At 42.3% G+C, this 18516-nt stretch overlaps 1 protein-coding gene across 5 annotated transcripts in view; it reads left to right on the top strand.

Moving 5' to 3' along the window:
- The window catches only part of PDE7A (phosphodiesterase 7A), a 76470-nt gene that overhangs the window by 28883 nt on the left and 29071 nt on the right, over positions 1–18516 (top strand). For 4 of the 5 annotated variants that reach the window (XR_006414052.1, XM_044423819.1, XM_044423822.1 and 1 more), the window contains 3 exons: positions 3–86; positions 7912–8063; positions 9841–9904. Coding sequence is in view for 4 of the 5 variants with exons in the window: in XM_044423819.1 (XP_044279754.1) it covers positions 3–86; positions 7912–8063; positions 9841–9904 (300 nt within the window). In the remaining variant the exon portion in view is untranslated. The remainder of the gene's footprint in view (positions 1–2; positions 87–7911; positions 8064–9840; positions 9905–18516) is intronic. The other variant, XM_044423820.1, reaches the window with a different exon arrangement.

Here is an 18516-nt window from a genome sequence, read left to right on the forward strand (position 1 = left end):
AGGAGATGTACGAGTAAGAAGTCGGGCAGGATTTGAAACAGAGAGAAGAGGCTCTCATCCATACATTGATTTCCGTATTTTTCACTGTAAGTATTTAAATAATAGCAGAACAGTAATGAAGGATTCCATTTGTGTTTGGCTGCTGAGCTTCAAGTAATTGATGGCTGCTGTAAAATGGCAATTAACAATTTTCTCTTCCTGCAAGTAAGATAATTTCTGCTTGAGAAATTATGAATGTACACATTTTGCAGGATAGTGTAACTTTCTAAATTCGTGTGACACTAAGCTGAAAGCCAGAACATCAGATTTTAATGAATGAATAAGAGGTCCAGATTCTCTAGCATGCTATATCCTTTGCTTGATAAGAGGCTGGCCCATTTAACTATTTTATAGTCTTCACACGTGTGTAACTTCTACACCAACAATATTTGTGCACTGATAAGGTCCTTCTGGTATATTCACTGAAATTCCATATGTAACTAATCTCACAGGCTTTCTTACTGTGTTTGACCTCAGTATGATTCACTATGATGCATTTTTATGCTGTGGTAATTCTAGGAAGTTTGGTGGTATAATTAAATATTCCAACTGTAAAGCTTCTGAATGGTGCAGCCGTCAGTTCTTAGCTATTCTCTTGCTTTCGCTTGTTTGGAGGTTTCTTTAAACAGTTATTTTCTCAATATGAAGCCTGATGCAATTAAATTTCAAAAGTTGGGACTGAACCTAAATGTGGTGTTCTCCCTGGAGCCTTTACTCTATAATATTAGGACATGTTAGAACAAGTATGGGCAGGAAGGTAGATCAGGATTACTAGTGGTTCTTGGGATGATTCACTGTAGATTGTAAAGGGTTTATAACTTCTCATTGTCCAATAATAATAAACCCTCTCTTCACTCACTCCTATCTCATTAGCTTGCTGACAAAGAACAGTTGTGTGAAAAGCAGGAGTGGATTTTTGTGAAGCTGGTTCTAATGGTAAATTCTTGTCTGAAATTTTCTGGCTTAATTGTGACGTGTCACAAACAGACTACTTATGTGAGGAAATAGCTAAAATTTTCATGGTTTATGTTCTCTCCTCTTCTGTGGAATTACCCCTTCCTTTCTATAATTTTGCTTCTATTGTCTATCCCTTCTGTAGTTTGCTATACTGTCTATAGGAAGAGTCCTTTAGTTACAGTATTATGTGTAGGTGAAATCCAGTTAAGTTGTTTCACAGATGTAATTATATTTGTCAGTGGAACCATGTGGAGGACACATTCCTGTAGCCTTCCGCTGCACCTTTATACTTACTGTGAACCTACAGGAGCAGATTTTCAGATGAGGTTAGGGCTGCAGAGATAGAGGAGAAAGCCTATAGAATACTGTCCTTTGATGAATCTTCTGTATTTTGTATTGTATTTTGTATTAGGTCTAGTTATGGTTAGACCTAATCGGGACTATTTGGGAACTACCGATTGAAATAGGTTTGTAATCTGATTTCGTTCAATCCTGGTTTGTTTAGTCCTAACACAGAGGTAATGGTAACCTATGATTATTGCAAACATGGGTGGGAGGGGAAAGAAAGAAGTACATAAATCTGCAGCATGCTGTTAATCTTCAAACTATAATTTTAGCATGTCCCATCAGAACTGAGCCTCAGTCTTTCACCTTCCTACAATCCAAAAGAAAATTTTCAAATCATATGTTGCTTCTCTTTGAAGAGTCTTCTTACATTTATATCTAATTGCTACATGCTGAAACAGACCAAACCTGTTTCCAGCAGTGACCAGCTAGATAACTCTTGAAAGTCTGTAGCAAAAGCTATTTGACCCCTTGCAACTCAAGGTTGCCTTCCCACAATTAAAAAGGGCCTGTCTGAAATCCTAGAAAGGAATGCATTAGGTGTTTATATGTTAGCTGAAAGTAATGGAACTTAGGTGCTCTTTCAATCTGTATAACTTCACTTTTCATCATATATGGTGTTTGTAGAAGCAGTCAAGACTAGAAACTCCCTTTTAGGTAGTTTATTATAATAATCAAGTTGAATGCTAAGAACTTGTTTTTAAACTACAAAATTAATCTTTCTCCAAAAGATAAAATGTGATCCATGTTCTGATTAATCTCTCTTTAACAATTGAATCAAGTTGTTCAAATTATACCTAGTTAATTAAATTAACATAAAATAATCTACATGGGATGCCAATAACTGCCCTTAAATGAATAATAATGAAACATTGACTTTTATGGGGTATTGAATATTCATTTAAAAGGCATAGGTACACTGTCCATTTCTGAGCAATAGTGCCCTTCTGGAGTACTAATTTTAAAATGGAAGCAATGTTTTGAACTGAGCAAGGTTGAAGTACAGGCAAAAGGGTATCTAATTTCTCCTAACTTGAAGAACAGAGGAGGATTTCTTGGGGTTCTCTTATACTGCCATGCTGTTCATTTCTCTGTGCAAGATAAAGGGCAAACTGAAGTGATCAGCTAAGGTGGGTAAAGGGAATGGCAAGATTGGCTTTGCTATTCACTTTGTGTGCAGGGTGGGTGGGAGTTAAAAAGCCATTTGCATGTGTTTGAGTAGACAACATGTATTCACAGTAAAGATAAGCAGGTTAAAAAGCACAAGAGAGCATGGGAGTGAGATCTGGAGGTTTGATGTAGAATTGTAGATCATTTGGAAAGCCCTGCATTGCCAGTTACTTACCCTACTGGAGTAAATGATGGTGCAGATTTCATTACCTAAGATCAGAATAAACTGTCTTATATTGAGTAAAATATCTAGATCTGTCTGGCAGTGTTTACCTGGAATTTCATTCAGTTGTCTTTCCTGGGAGATGCTAGGAGATGCTGAGAGCCAGTGTGGTGTAGTGGTTAAGACCATGGGACTGGGACTCAGACGATCTGGGTTCTAGTCCCCGCTCAGCCATGGAGCCAACTGGGTGACTTTGGGACAGTCACAGACTGTCAGCCCAACCTACCCCATAGGGTTGTTGTTGTGGGGATAAGATGGAGGAGGAGATGTAAGCTACCTTGAGCCCTTTGTAGGAAAAAGGCAGGATACAAATCGGGAAAAAAATTGAACCTGGACCTTTCTATATGCAGAGCATGTGCTTTGAACATTTGTAGCACTGAGCTATAATCTTGTGTGAAATGACAACCATAAATCTTAATATTAGGATGCAGTTCGGTCAGGTGAATAATCAATGATCAGAAGCTCTCAAACCTGGATGCTCCATCTCATGCAGTGCAGGGCAGAAGGAGCAACTGAGGTGATCTTCACTTTGCCTTCATCCCACTGTGCAGTTTTAGCTGGATTGGTTCTTTTGCTTGTTTAGCAGTGGTACTAGAGGGGAAAGAAGGGAGCTGTGGAGACCTCAGGCTAGTTCGTATTCTGGCCTCTTTGTTTCTCTCAGCTTCCTACCCTTTCCGGTTTTCCCTCTCTCTAAAGTCACTGTTCTGACCATGGAAGGCAGCTGGTGTGGTTTATTCTGCACTTGCTGTGAGGGGGCAGATTTCTGACTCCCCCTTTTTTCAATCAGAATATTCTGTGGCCCTTCATTCAATGCTTGGGACTTAGCCTTGCTCCTTCTGTCACTTAAAATTGGTTTTATGTCACTATTTTTAAATCTTATAAAATCTCTGTTTCATAGTTAAACTGGAACAGATAAATTGATCAGTGCTTTCTAGAATATTCCTGGAAAACCTTTGTATAACACAAGTTAAAATGTAGGAAGAATTTTACCTCTCACTGCTCTTACAAGGATTGATAAATTGCTATGCATTTTACTATGAACAGTTACAGATACTCTTGGTTATAGTTTGCATCATGAGAGTGATTCCTAGCGTAAGTTCTGTGTATTAAAGTAGAACATGGGATACAGTCCTGCAGCTGCTAGTTAGTCTTGTCAAGAGCAGAAAGAGGTGAACTAAAATTATGTTCAGGTTGTCACTTCCTTAGTAAGCTTTCAGCCCAGAGCCTAAATGACAGATGGTATGCTTTCAGTGCCTTTTGGGGACAGTTGGATATGGGTAAATGAAGACCATGGGAATGCTGTGGCTTGTGTGCCATGAGGCACTTAATAGTAATGTTTATACCATTTTTAGGGTTCACCTGAATTTTAAGGATTTCAAAGATTAATATAGTCTGGAACATGATGGGAATATCTCCCCATCATTATCTGGTTAGAACACATTCTGGTTCCTCCCATTTCTTCAGCCGCCTCTACGTCAATCCATTACAACACTTGAATACATGTGAATGTATTCATACACCTACTCCACTCCCACTCTCGCATGATTCATTTAGTCTTTGAAAACCATGACAGCTTGGATATTAAGAATCTCAGCAGCATAGATTAATATGTGATTTTAAAAAACCTCAGCTGAGACTATCATAACTTGGGTTTGAAAACTTGCCTGAGAACCTGTTAATGCAAATCAGAGCCCTAGTGTACAACCACACACATTTGTATTATATGTAAATACTTAAAATGGGACTAAAATGAGTGCTTGAGACTTCTAATTTAGATTTCTTTTTAGAGGAACTTAAGGCAGAAATCAAGAATTGTAACTTTTCTGTGCTTTTTCAATTGCTTGATCAGGATCTTGAAAAGGCTTGAAACTAGTTTACTAGCATCAGCCAAGGAAAATATTGCAGACCTCTGAATTCTTTAGGTAATACCATGATTGCACCAATGGAGAAAATAGTGAGAGCATAGTTATGAAAGTGATATTCAGTTGAGAACTGGTACTATAACTAACTTGTCCTGATTACAAGGATTCTTCCCTTTTATGTTTGGGTTTCACTTGTCATGCTATATTATAGTCTCCATTTGTAAAATGGCAGTTTCTAAAAGCTAAATCAGTGGCTTTTTTAAAAAAAATCTGTAGTTTCTGTCTCTCTCATTGGGTTGGATCCAGGACTGCTCTGTGATTCACTGAAGGTCTACACAAACAGGAAGACTTTGATCCAACAAAGATGCATGTTCACAGAAAGGCGAAGGGACTTTTTTTCCTAAACTTTTCCTGGTCGTAAAACCTCTCAGAGTCACTTTATTCCTGTTGTAAGTTGCAAGTTTAAACAGAGAAAAGGGCCTACAGTTCACATTATACTGGCTGTGGCATGCTGCAAGTTGTAAGTCTCTTTCCTGTCTAAATTGCACAGGATTGGAATTTAACACAGCATTCTGGAGGATTCCCTAATGCTCTGGAACAGATTGTGGGAGTTGTAGCAGCTAGGTGGAATTGGCACAAATTGCCTCCCTTTTTTTGTTAGCCAGTGTCAGGAGCAACCTTTCTCTGAATGGAACTCTGTTTACAGAGGGATCTAGTGCAGTGTGGCTTGTATAACTAATTATTTAGTATAACATGTATTAATTGTATCCAGTGAAGTGAGACTTCTTTTTCTTTACAAGGCTTGATAGATTTTGATGGGGAAAGTCCAGCAAGAAATGGGAACTGAACATGTTGGGTTGAATTTAATAGAAATCAGCAGCTAGGTTTTGAATTCCAGCAAAAAGTAAAATACCTGTGGGATAAATATTCTTAACTCTGGAAGATTGCACCCCATTTTACTGTTGGAGCTTTGTCTATGTGATCTGGGTAAAGGTAAAGGTTTCCCCTTGACATTAAGTCCAGTCATGCCTGACTCTAGCGGGTGGTGCTCGTTTTCGTTTCTTAGCCAAGGGAGCCAGCGTTTGTCTGCAGACAGTCTCCGTGGTCATGTGGCCGGCATGACTAAACACCAAAGTGCACGGAATGCTGCCTGCTCACCGAAGTGGTACCCTTTTATCTACTTGCAATTGCATGCTTTCGAACTGCAAGGTTGGCAGGAGCTGGGACGGAGCAACGGGAACTCACCCCATTGTGCAGATTTGAACTGGCGACCTTTTGATCAACCAGCCCAGCAGCACAGCGGTTTAAACCACTGCGCCACCTGGAACTTTGTCTATGTGATCTGGGTACTTGGCTTTAAAACTTTAAAAAGTTCCTCTTCTTTACATTGGATGGTTGCTTCTACCCTGCCTATTTATATATGTTTCATGGAGGAGAAGTAAAAGCCAAGTTTAGTCCATTCTATTTCAGTCATATGTGGATCTGTATCCATGATGATCTCCCATGCCACTTTCCCATTATTTGCAGTGTCAGTCAGCAAAGCAAATTCTTCACCACTTCCAGTTTTCATTAGGACATCATATGGATACACTCCTTATGTACGCACTCTGCAGTGGGTGGGATCTTTCAATGTTTTTGTAAAAAAGGTTGAAATATTATTTCGGAGTTTGATTCCTTCTCTCCCGTTTGTCCACACAACTGTAAGTAGTGCAAGACACAGTGCATTACTGATTTTGCCTTGCACAGTTTTCATATTCTGCATTCTTTTTCTTACCCCAAAACAGTCTTGTTAAAAGGTTGCCTGGTGGGGCAAATGGTATGGTAGTCTTAGTAATTTAATTCTTAACAGCATGTTTTTAAAGTTATTGACAATGGGGTTTCAGATGAATATATTGCTCTTGACATTATTTGTACTCCTTACATTTTTGCAAATTGATTTATTTTTGTCAAAAGGACTTGCAGAGTGGAAATGCCTTCATATGCTAGTTATTGGTCTCACCATTTTCCAGAGAGGAGGGAAAGGGGGAAAAAAGTGGCTAGCTTACCAGTAAGAACTAAGTGGTGGTGGTCATTGTGGTGGTGAGGGGGTAACAAAAAAGCATCACATTGACAAAAGTTTTATGAAGATAGACTAAATATGGCTCATTTTTCTGAATCCAGATAAATGTGAGCTGTTACCTTGCAGGTAAGGATATTTTTGGCTCCTTTTTGTTGCCCTACACTTCTTCCAGTCTTGACCTAGCCAAGAAGACAGAAATAGGTTTACCCAACTATACCAAGAAGAGGAAGCCCACGATTAAAGAAACTGAAACCATCTTCTTTTTCTTTTTACAATGGCAGTGCTTCCTGGAGGCAGAAATACATGTCACTTTTGCATATAAGAATTGTAGCCTCAGTTTACAGCAAGGACTTGCTTGTCCTTGGTGCGTAAGAATTGTAATAATCGGATACTGTCCAGAATCATACCGAAACATAGATTCATAGATGTTTTTTAGAAAACATTTTACTCACTCTTTTGAAAGAAAATATTTTATAATCTATTGTTCAATTTTTCAGAAAAAAATAAAAGGCTTCAAAAAAATGTTTCCACTTAAGAAAAAAAATTCTGAGCCTTTACTGAAAGGGGTTAATGTTGCTCAGCCCAGCCCTAAAGTGGAAGTGGGCTTTAGGATTGTTTTATTCCTTCCTACCATCTGCCACCAAAATTCTTTGCCTATTGTTAGTGTTTGGTAAACTTCATTTTAGAATTTGGGTGTAATCAGGGTTCTGAATGGTGTTTAAACTCTTCTTATTCACATTCATTTAACTCTTGGCAGTGTAACGAATGCCATAGGTCCCAGAGTTTATAGAACATAGTAGAGGTTTGCTACTTCAGAGTTTGGAAACTGATTTTATTGAATGACTAGGGTTTTTAAGTCCATGAAAACAACATAATTTCAGTTGTTTGGCAATTCCAGCATACAGTGATTCAAAAATTACAATCTAATATCATTTCTAATTGCTGTAACATGTTTGGAATGTAAGGGTTGGGTACTAAGCTTTCTTGGGTCCTGTTCTTTTCATGGAAAGCATGTTCCTGGCACCCACTAATGGAACTAGGAAGTGAAGAACTTGTGCCCATTCAGGTATTGTTGGACTCCAACTTCCATCTGAGCAGCCAGCATGGCAAAGGGTCAGGGATGATGTGAAGTGTAGTAATGAAACATCTGAAGGGCAACAGGTTCCCCACTCCTGCTCTAAATTTTCTTATAGATTAATCTTCTCATGTTTTGTAGAAGCATTATCCATCTCAAGATTCTTTATTCTCTCCTCCAGCAAATTCTGAAATTGAAGTTTCTGTGTCTGCAAGAAATATCCGAAGGTTACTGAGTTTCCAGCGGTACTTGAGATCATCTCGTTTCTTCCGTGGTATTACTCTTCCAAATTCTTCAAACATTTTAGATGATGATTACAATGGACAAGCTAAGGTTTGTTTTTTAACTACTGCATAATTTGGTCCTGAAATATTAATATATGTTAAAGTCTGCAACTAACTGACTTGCACTAAATGGTATTATTGTATAGACTAAAGATACAACTTATCTACTGTAAGTCAAAACAAATAAAGAGTAAGTCAAAAGAAAGTACTACAGTTGGCTGTGTGAGAAATAGTTTGAGTAGTTTGTTCAAAGGTTTCTTCACTGTAAGGGTCAAGTGAATCTATGCTGGTTAAGAAAAATAAGTTGATACCAGAATTGTACCATCAAAATTCATGAATGACTGATCTGAATGCTTTCTAAAAATCTGTTACATTTTCCTGATTGACTTAAGACCAGATAAGTTGTAACATTCAGTCTAATGATCATCTAGACATCTTCTCCACACTTCTTTGCAGGGAGGAACACACACAAAGTCCTCCAATGAAGATCTTAGTGATTGGGTGGGAGCATACAGAAATAGGCATTCCCTCAGATAATTTGGCCCCAAGCCATTTAAGGTTTTGATGTTAAAGTCAGCACTTTGGATTGTGCCTGAACAGCAACTGGCAGCCAATGCAGCTTGCGAAGGACTGGCATGATATGTTCACAAAACCCAGTCCTTATCAATAGCCATACGGGCCCTTTTCAAAGGCAGCTCCACATAGAGCCCAGTGCATCCTTGGGATTCTCAACACCAAGTCAGAGACCACTGCTTCCGCTCAGACAGGAAGGTGGCTGGGTGATGGGGTGAGTGATACACCAGCAAGATCTCTAATCTGTCTCAATTGTCCAGTGCAAGGTATAGATACTCGGTGCCTCAACTTGAATGAACAGGTAGCCCCAAGAGGGAGATAGAGTTCCTATGGACTGTGGTCACCCCCTTTCCCCAGAGCACAAGGCAAGTGCTGGTGCTGTGCTGAGTATCCAGGTAGACAGAACTGGGAAAGAGTAACCTCACTATTGTTATCTCAGTAATGCAAGCCAAGTCAGCCCCCTCATCTATGATTTAATCATGGATCAGGAAGGTCTTATTACTTGATGACCTGGCATTAAGTAGCAGTATCACAAGGCACAGTTGCCAGGAATCATCAGGCTGTGAGGAGGACCAGAAAAGGAGACATTCATAAGACATCTTTAGAAAACACCTTAAAACAGGGTCAGAAGCCCCTAGCCTCATCTCGTCTCCTTCCCTAGATAATGAGCTGTGGACAGGAAGGCAGCAAACACAGTATGCGACTGTGTTTAATTTGTGAAGAAAGATATATAATGGGTTGTTCACCAATTTTTGATGTAGTTTCCATAAGAGTGTGTAAGTCAGTGCTATAATTTTTTTACTCTGTGTAGCAGGCTTGTACACACCTTTTGGCATAAACCTAATATGTGTGTAGCAGCTTACTTGTGCACTTGCATGGGAAGTATGATATTTGGTACAGAAGTTGAAGAATGCTATGGGGAAGCAATAAGGGTATGTTTTGGAAAGATCTCTTAATATCCTGTGAGTGGAAACAAGAACAACAACCACCAGCATCATTGTCTATAAAGAACACTGTAGGGATAAGAAGCCAGTTTGCAAGCTATATGACCCATTAGGCAAGAATAATTACTGGGGCCTGTGAAACAGAAAGAAGTGACATCACAGGCATGTTGCTGGGTCGTCTTTTACATCCTTGCTGGTATCCTTTCTAATTAGAATGCAGCCAAAATAAATTAATCACGGTTCAGCTATGTAGTGTACACATAAGTGCTTTTAACTGGCAAGTAAACTTTTTTTCTATTTTGATTTCAGTGTATGCTAGAAAAAGTTGGAAACTGGAATTTTGATATCTTCCTTTTTGACAGACTAACAAATGGTAAGATTCTAGTTTTATATTCTTCTAAATCTGCTGTACACTAAGCTACTCCCAGTAATCTACTTTGCTGTGAAGAAGCAGTTTTTGTCAAACAGTAAATAAATATCTGTTCCATGCTGGCATTGAACATGTGATCCATTTCCACTGCAAACACTCTGTTCTTTTAATGGCAGAGTAGAATGCATTATCTTTAGATTTACAGAAAATAGTTGGTCATATTTAACCACTTATCCTAAGAAACACTGTCTAGTGTTTTCAGGCTTTTTTTTTGTAAAATAAGAAAAAGGTTTTTTTTAAAGTAGCCTAGATTATGTATTCCAGAAAAACTTGACTGAAAGCTCATTGACTTAGGCATAAGGAAAGAATAGGGTCTTATATTAAGCTTTACTGTAAACGTTGTGATAGGAAAAATCAGAGTTCTTCTTTGAAAATTCATAAAAATGCAGTGAAAAATAGCTTGAAATAACTGCATTTGTCTTCAGACATGGTAGGAATTTCTAGTCCACTGAATATTTGCACCCTGATTACTCACTTGGAGCTGTATGGATTGCTGTAAAACTTAATTTAAACAGTAGTTGAGTGTAACATCTATATGGAAATATCTGGGAATTACACTAGCTACCTGTACAGTGCATTATTTTACTCAGATTATGCCATTTTGAAGGGGAGATAGATGGTTAAAAAACTTACCAAGAAAACAAAAGCACATTAAAGGAATGTTGTAATATTCAGGATGTGGCTGTCATATGTTGGCCAAACTGGTCTATCCTTGCTTATGTTTCCCTGTCTTGCCTGTGCCCATTGTGAAAGGAACAGATGCTGATTACATATTATTTATGTTTGTATGTTGCTGTTGCTGCTGCTGCTGATGATGATATTGATTTTGTTTCTGGTGCAACAGAGAGTATTTTAAAGTGAGTGGTTGGAAAACTTTGAGTTCTCCTTCGTGATCTCTGTGCATCACATATATGAGTTCTGCGTGCATGTGTGGAACTCATTTGGGAAGATGCTAAAGCGATTAATTAATACTCAGTGGGAGCTCATCCCCTGGCATGCCCAACATGTGGGGAGGGGCTCCTGCCGAGACCTCAATTCAGATTATAAGACCACCATTGTGAGCACATCAGGAGGGTCTTCCTCTGCTTACTTTTACCTTGCTCTTGTACTTCTATCTTTTCTTTTTCCTACTTCTACAAAACAAACAAACAAAAGAATATTACTTCTCCCCATTTTTCCCCACTTTACCCAGCTCCGCTGACCTCACCTTCCTGCCTCCTGTTTGAGACGATAGTGCTCAAGGCTCTGTTTTGCAGCTGCACGAAACGTGGCAGCAAACTACCACCTACAAATTGTCATTCACTGTAACTGTTTTGCCTGGGAAAGGCTCATGTTGTTGACTCCTGTTACCACTGCCAGGTGTTTGCTAAACAGACCAGAAAATATGCTGACTGCTTCGAAGTGGAACTCTGGAGTAGAACCATCCATATGGGCAGTTGTCCTCACCCAACCACCTTGGGAGTAGCAGCCTCCATATCCTTGGCAGAACTTCCAACTACTGCCCTGGAGAAATGGCACTTTACTGAGACAGGGAAGGTCAAGAAGTTGGCTAAGAAAAATAAACCTTCAAAAACGCCCACTCTGGCGAAAGGGCAAGATGGTGGCAAGCAAGCCATAAAACACTGTGACATGCTATTCCTTATTGACCTTCCATGTACCAAAGACACAGTGCCAGAGCCTGGACTGCAGAGACAATGCAGGAGCTTCTGACCCAACCACTGCCACTGGCTGTGAGTACTTCATTCTCAGAAGCCAAGATCTGTGAGCTGTTGCCTCTGATATGCCAGCAAACTGAACCCACCTCTGGACCTAGGTGCAACTCCCTGCCATCACCAATCTCGAGTATACATCAGTCTGCAGAGTATAGTAGATGTCAATACTGGTCTCACTCCCCCACTGGTGATTGGGCCTGTAGACTTTGGTAACTAACACCTCCCTACAGATATGAGTATGGGACTGACTTCTACAGAGGATGCTGAAAATCTTTAGTTTCCAGACATGAGTGGCCACATTGGAGCCCTGTTGGATTTGATCGGTTCTTCACCCACACAGATCCTCTAGTGCTGCTGCTGATCCCGGGTCCATCAAGGGATGCTAGGGAATTAGCAACTTTGTGTTCTCCACCATCCTGCATCTGACCATCAAGAGCCAAGTTGGCCAAACATCAGTGTGTGACTTTTGCTTGAACCCATGGAATCCGGTTCTGAACCGTGTACCTCCAGCTTAGAGCCCTGTTCCCTGGACAGGTGTTCTGACGTCCTGCCAGGCCTGTCTTGACCCCTCTGTGATCTTCCCCACATTTTGGAAGACCTCCAACAATTTTATAACCAAATCCTTCAAATGACCCATAGCTTGGGACTCAATCCTTGCCAGGATCCTTGCAGAGCAAAGGACCCTGTTTTCAAGGTGGTATATGAGAAACCACTGGTCTGGTCACCATCCTGCTCCAAACAACCCTGCTTGACATGGTCTACCAGGAGTGTAAAATCACCGGCATCTGTGGTTCCCCCTCCTGCAGGGCTGGAAGATATGTACCGGGTACAAGAACGGAATGCCAAATTCTTATTTTAACACCTGTGCCCTAATTCTATTGTGGAGTCCTCTCAAGGCCCATTGTCGTGCATGAAGCTCCGACAGAAACAGTGACTCACGAGGAGACCTTGCACTTGGCACCCTGTGCCCAAGAATCGCCCCCACAACCCAATGCAGGGACGGCTGAACCAGCTACTGCATCTTCCCCTAAGCCCCAGCTCGTTGAGCAAACGCCTGGACCTTTATCAGAGACAGAGAGACATGAGAAAGAGGCAGAGCAAACTGTCTCCTCCTCTCCTGACGCTGATCTCCCTGAGCCAGAAACAGAAGACACTATAGGTGTCATAGGTTTCTCAAAAGCCGAGAACAGACGTCTTTTACATAGATTTGAACAATTACAAAGTAGACAGCGTAAGAGAGAAGAGAGGCGTGACTTGGGAGAATGATCCCACGTGGGCTCAGAAAGAGAGGCCATTATAGGGCTGACATCTGCTTAGCTGGGACCGCTGTTAGGGAACTTATCTATAGAATTGTAAATCTTGTAGACAATTAACATTAAAGGACTTAAGTTTTATTGCTCTGTGGAGAGTTGAATGTTTATACAATCAGCATCACAACAGTATGTCAGCCCTATCATCGTAAATCCTCTCTCACAGCAGAGCAAAGATTTTTTTTTATTCAACACTACCATCCAGAAGAAATTTCGTTCTAACTTTCTACCTTTCATAAACAACAACAATGCAGTTGCCTGCCCCCACCATTCAAGACCTTCAAGCTTTAAGAGAAGAAAATTCCCTCTTGAGAACAAGATACAATGAAGCAACAAAGCAGATCAATTTGATGCAAATTGACTTAGATAACCTCCAAGCAAAACTGCAAACAGCTACTACTTCAAAGCAGAATCAAGAATTAACACTACGCAGATGCCCCGTTGAAGCCCCCCCGAAATACGATGGCAAGAAAGAAGGATTTACAACTTTCAAAGCGCAATGTGAACTCTACATCAATCTATGCTTTCCTGACTTCTCCAACGAAAAGATGAAGGTAGGATTTCTAATAAATCAACTTACGGGGGCCCCTGCCCGCTGGGCAACTGCGAGGCTTATCGCTCAAGACCTTATACTAAACGACGCTAATCTATTTCTTAATGCCTTGGGGGAGTTCCTTGGTGTTGAAGCTTGCAAGGAAATAGCCATACGGAAACGGGCATGCCTCAGCCACTGACTACACCACCAAGTTCCAGCTCCTCATGAATGATTTAGGGTGGAATGAAGAAGCCTTGATGGTTCAATACCGCAAGGGCTTGAGAGAGGAGATTTTGGATGATATGTCACGTATTTCAATGCCAAAAAACTTGCAGGAGTTAATGACTTTAACGATCCAGATAGATGCACGGCTCAGTGAAAGGGCCTGCGCTAAGCAAGAATGCCATGCTGGCTCGCAGCCAACTAAAACAAGATGGTTCCCGTGTGTAAAAGCCAGCCCCCAGCAATTCCCACCCGGGAGCTACGTTGCCATGGCAACACCCCAGCCAGAGCAGGAACCGAAGCCTATGCAGCTGGGAGCAGTCGAGCCTCGGGCCTAGGGGAGATAGGGCCTACCGCCGCACTGCCGGACAATGCTTTATCTGTGGACATAACGGCCATTGGCACGGTCCTGCCCGTTGAAAATGCAGGCGGGAAACTACCAGTCCCAGCGTCGTTAAGCACTGCGACACTGGGACCCTCCCACACGTCACAAGGGTGCCAAGCCCTGGGAAAGGCTTCCACAGCTCGACACCTCCTGCTGGATATCTCATTGCAAGCTCACCCACAGCCTGCAATTCGAGCCACAGCTCTAATTGATAGTGGCGCCACTGCTTCCTTCATGGATGAGGAATTTGCTCAAAAGCACTGTTTCCCTACTTCAACACTAGCAACCCCACTCCAGGTGGACTCCATCCAAAAACGTCCCCTGCAGGGAGGCCTCTCCTCTCTCCAATCGTATCCACTCACACTGCAAATTGGGAAACACTGCGAACAAACAGCTTTCCCACTAGTGAAGGACCTACAATACCCTGTAGTACTGGGCATGGACTGGCTAATCAAACACAGACCTCAAATATCTTGGAACTCAGGACAAGTACACTTCAACTCTAACTTTTGCTCACAGTACTGTAATAGCCTTACATCCCAAACACCACCCACCTCCTCCCCTCCCTCTACCACTGCACTTCCCCCACAATATCAAGCCATTGGGTTGTTTTTGACCCGCAAGAGGCTGACAAATTACCGCCGCATCGCTCATGTGACATGGAGATTCACATACAACCAGGAGCAACCTTCCCAGTCGGCAAACTACGACCCATGTCACCTAAGGAACTCCAAGTCATCAAAGACTTCATATCTACCAATTTTAAAAAAAGGTTTCATACGCCCTTCCTTGTCACCCACTTCAGCAACGCCTATCATCGTACCTCGGAAGAATTCTGAAGAACCAAGGGTCTGCATCGACTACTGCTGCCTAAACGCAATTACCGTTCCAAATAGGCACACCATGCCACTCATCTCGGAGATTTTGGAACGTCTAGGCCAAGCACGCATTTTTACCAAGTTGGACCTTCACAATGCCTACAATTTACTGTGCATACGCCCTGGCTACGAACATCTAACGACATTCTCAACGAGATTTGGCACCTTCGAGTTTCACGTAATGCCGTTTGGTCTTTTAAATTTGGGACAATCGTTTTGCAGACTGATAAATGAAATCTTTCATGATTTCCTTGATGATTTCCTCATTGCCTACTTGGATGATTTACTGATCTTCTCCAACGACCCTGAATCTCACGTTCACCACGTACAAGCCGTCCTTCAGCGCATGCGAGAACACCACCTCTCAGCCAAGCTAGAGAAATGTGAATTCCACACGACTTCTCTCATATATCTTGGCTACCACATTACCCCGGACGGTCTACAGATGGATCCGGAGAAAATACGAGCAGTACTATCCTGGCAACCCTCTCGAACGAAGAAAGAACTTCAGAAGTTCTTGGGTTTCGCGAACTTCTATTGCTGATTCATACCACGCTTCTCTTGTCTAACTGCACCTTTGACTGACCTCTTGAAGAACAAAGGGCGCTGCCTCCATTGGCCACCCAGTGCTGCAGCTGCCTTTATCTCCTTGAAATGCCAATTTACTTCAGAACACCAACTGATCCATCCAGATACTTCTGCACCTTTCATGCTACAGACTGATGCCTCTGACAAAGCCATTGGAGCTGTTCTCTTACAATCGATAAATACATCCACCGATAACCTCAGACCAGTGGCATTCTATTCCTGCAAGCTGTCCAACTCAGAACGCAACTACACAATCTGGGAAAAAGAACTGCTAGCGATCAAAGCTGCTCTTGAAGAATGGCGACATTTACTTGAGGGCTCTCCTCACAGGATCCTCATCCAAACAGATCACAAGAACCTTGTCCACTTCACTTCTGCCAAAATCCTTAACCAAAGACAAGCACGATGGGCTCTGTTCTTCTCTCGTTTTCACTTTCAGATTGAGTATATACCCCCTTCGAAAAACCTTCTGGCTGACGCGCTGTCCAGAAAACCTGAGTACTTCCCTGATAACGAAGAACAACCCAAACCTACCCCTATCTTACATTTGGAAACCGTGGCCGCAACCTTCATCTCTTCTTCATACAGCGATGACATCCAACATGCACAACGAACTGACCCCTTCGTACGCATGAAGAAAGACCAAAGAAGGAACAACTCCCTCCCTAACCCTTTTTTGTTTGAGGATGACATCCTACTTTACAATTGTGTCCCTTATGTTCCAGTTTCACTTCGTGAATGAATACTGCAACAATGCCATGACGCTCCATCCGCAGGTCATTTCGGGGTCTACAAAACACTGCACACCCTCTCTAGAGACTGTTGGTGGCCTCGCATGTACCATGACATCAAAACATATGTATTTTCTTGCCCCACGTGCCACCGATCCAAACGACAACAGGGAAAGCCACTGGGACTACTCCAGCCAATAGAAACGCCTCCTGGACCCTGGCATACCGTCTCGATGGACTTCATAACTGATTTACCCAGATCTAGCAGCTTCAACACCATACTAGTTGTTACGGACCTTTTTACCAAGATGGCCCACTTCATTCCCTGCACAGGACTACCCTCCGCCAAGACCACTGCCTCCCTCTTCATCCACCATATTTATAAAACACATGGGTGGCCCCTAGCTTTAATTTCAGACAGAAGTAGTCAATTCACGTCCCGATTTTGGCGGGAACTCTTGACCCTACTCAAAGTCGACCTCCGCCTTTCCTTGGCCCATCACCCACAGACCGATGGTCAAACAGAATGCCTCAATGCCACTCTTGAACAATATCTCCGCTGTTACATCAGCTACCAACAGGATGACTGGCTCTCCTTTCTCCCACTAGCAGAATTCGCATACAACAATTCTGTCCATACCTCCAACCATCAAACTCCTTTCTTGGCCAACCTTGGTTACCACCCTCGAGCATTTCCCTCATCACTCCCCTCGTCGCCCGTCCCTGCCTCTGGGAATTTCCTCAATGATTTAGCCTCAGTGCAGTCCATCCTTAAACAACAATTAGACAAAGCTAAGTTGATCTACAAGGAAGTCACTGATCAACGAAGACAACCCGGACCTGTCCTACATGTTGGTGACTGGTTCTGGTTGTCCACTGATTACCTCCCCCTCTCTGTACTCTCCCGCAGATTAGCCCACAAACGGGTTGGACCATTCCGCATTGTCACTCAAATCAATCCCGTCACCTTTCACTTGACCTTGCCCTCCTCCATGAAAATTCATCCGGTCTTTCACCGATCGTTGCTCTCTCCATCTCCGCAACAACACCCCCTCTGCACTCAACTCCCTCCTCCTCCACCTGTCATAGTAGACGGAGAAGAAGAATTTGAAATCGAACAGATTCTCGACTCTAGATTCCGAAGAGGATGCCTACAATATCTTATACATTGGAAAGGCTACCCTCCCAAAGAAAGAAGTTGGGAACCCGCCTCCAACATTCATGCACCTATCCTGCTATGACAATTTCACGCTCGTTTCCCACATAAACCAGGGGGATCTCTGTCACGTACTCATCGAGAAGGAGGAGGTCCTGGGGGGGGGGGTAGTGTCATGCATGAAGCTCCGACAGAAACAGTGACTCACAAGGAGACCTTGCACTTGGCACCCTGTGACCAAGAATCGCCCCCACAACCCAATGCAGGGACGGCTGAACCAGCTACTGCATCTTCCCCTGAGCCCCAGCTCGTTGAGTAAACGCCTGGACCTTTATCAGAGACAGAGAGACATGAGAAAGAGGCAGAGTAAACTGCCTCCTCCCCTCCTGACGCTGATCTCCCTGAGCCAGAAACAGAAGACACTATAGGTGTCATAGATTTCTCAAAAGCCGAGAACAGACATCTTTTACGTAGATTTGAACAATTACAAAGTAGACAGCATAAGAGAGAAGAGAGGCGTGACTTGGGAGAATGATCCCACGTGGGCTCAGAAAGAGAGGCCATTATAGGGCTGACATCTGCTTAGCTGGGACCGCTGTTAGGAAACTAATCTATAGAATTGTAAATCTTGTAGACAATTAACATTAAAGGACTTAAGTTTTATTGCTCTGTGGAGAGTTGAATGTTTATACAATCGGCATCACGACACCCATTGAGAAAAGCACACTCCACTCCATTCTGGCTGATAGAGGGCAGATGCCTCAATGCAGTAGGTCACAGCTTCTTTTCATCCACAAAGTCCATTATCGCCTATATGTCCAAGCCAGAGTGTACTATTTTCTCTGTTAAGCGACACTACCTTTCTTTCATGAGGTAAACTTGCCAGTCACCCATATGTGTGATGTACAGAGACCATGAAGAAGAAAGTCAGATTGTCTACTTGTGGCTATTGTTCTTCAAGTGGTCATCTGTACATTTGCACAAACCCACCTGCTAATGTTACACATAATGACCTGAAACTGGGATCTCCCCTCCCAC

The sequence above is a fragment of the Varanus komodoensis genome, unplaced genomic scaffold (genome assembly GCF_004798865.1).
Source record: "Varanus komodoensis strain SLA01 unplaced genomic scaffold, ASM479886v1 scaffold14_1, whole genome shotgun sequence".
Classification (NCBI taxonomy): domain Eukaryota; kingdom Metazoa; phylum Chordata; class Lepidosauria; order Squamata; family Varanidae; genus Varanus; species Varanus komodoensis.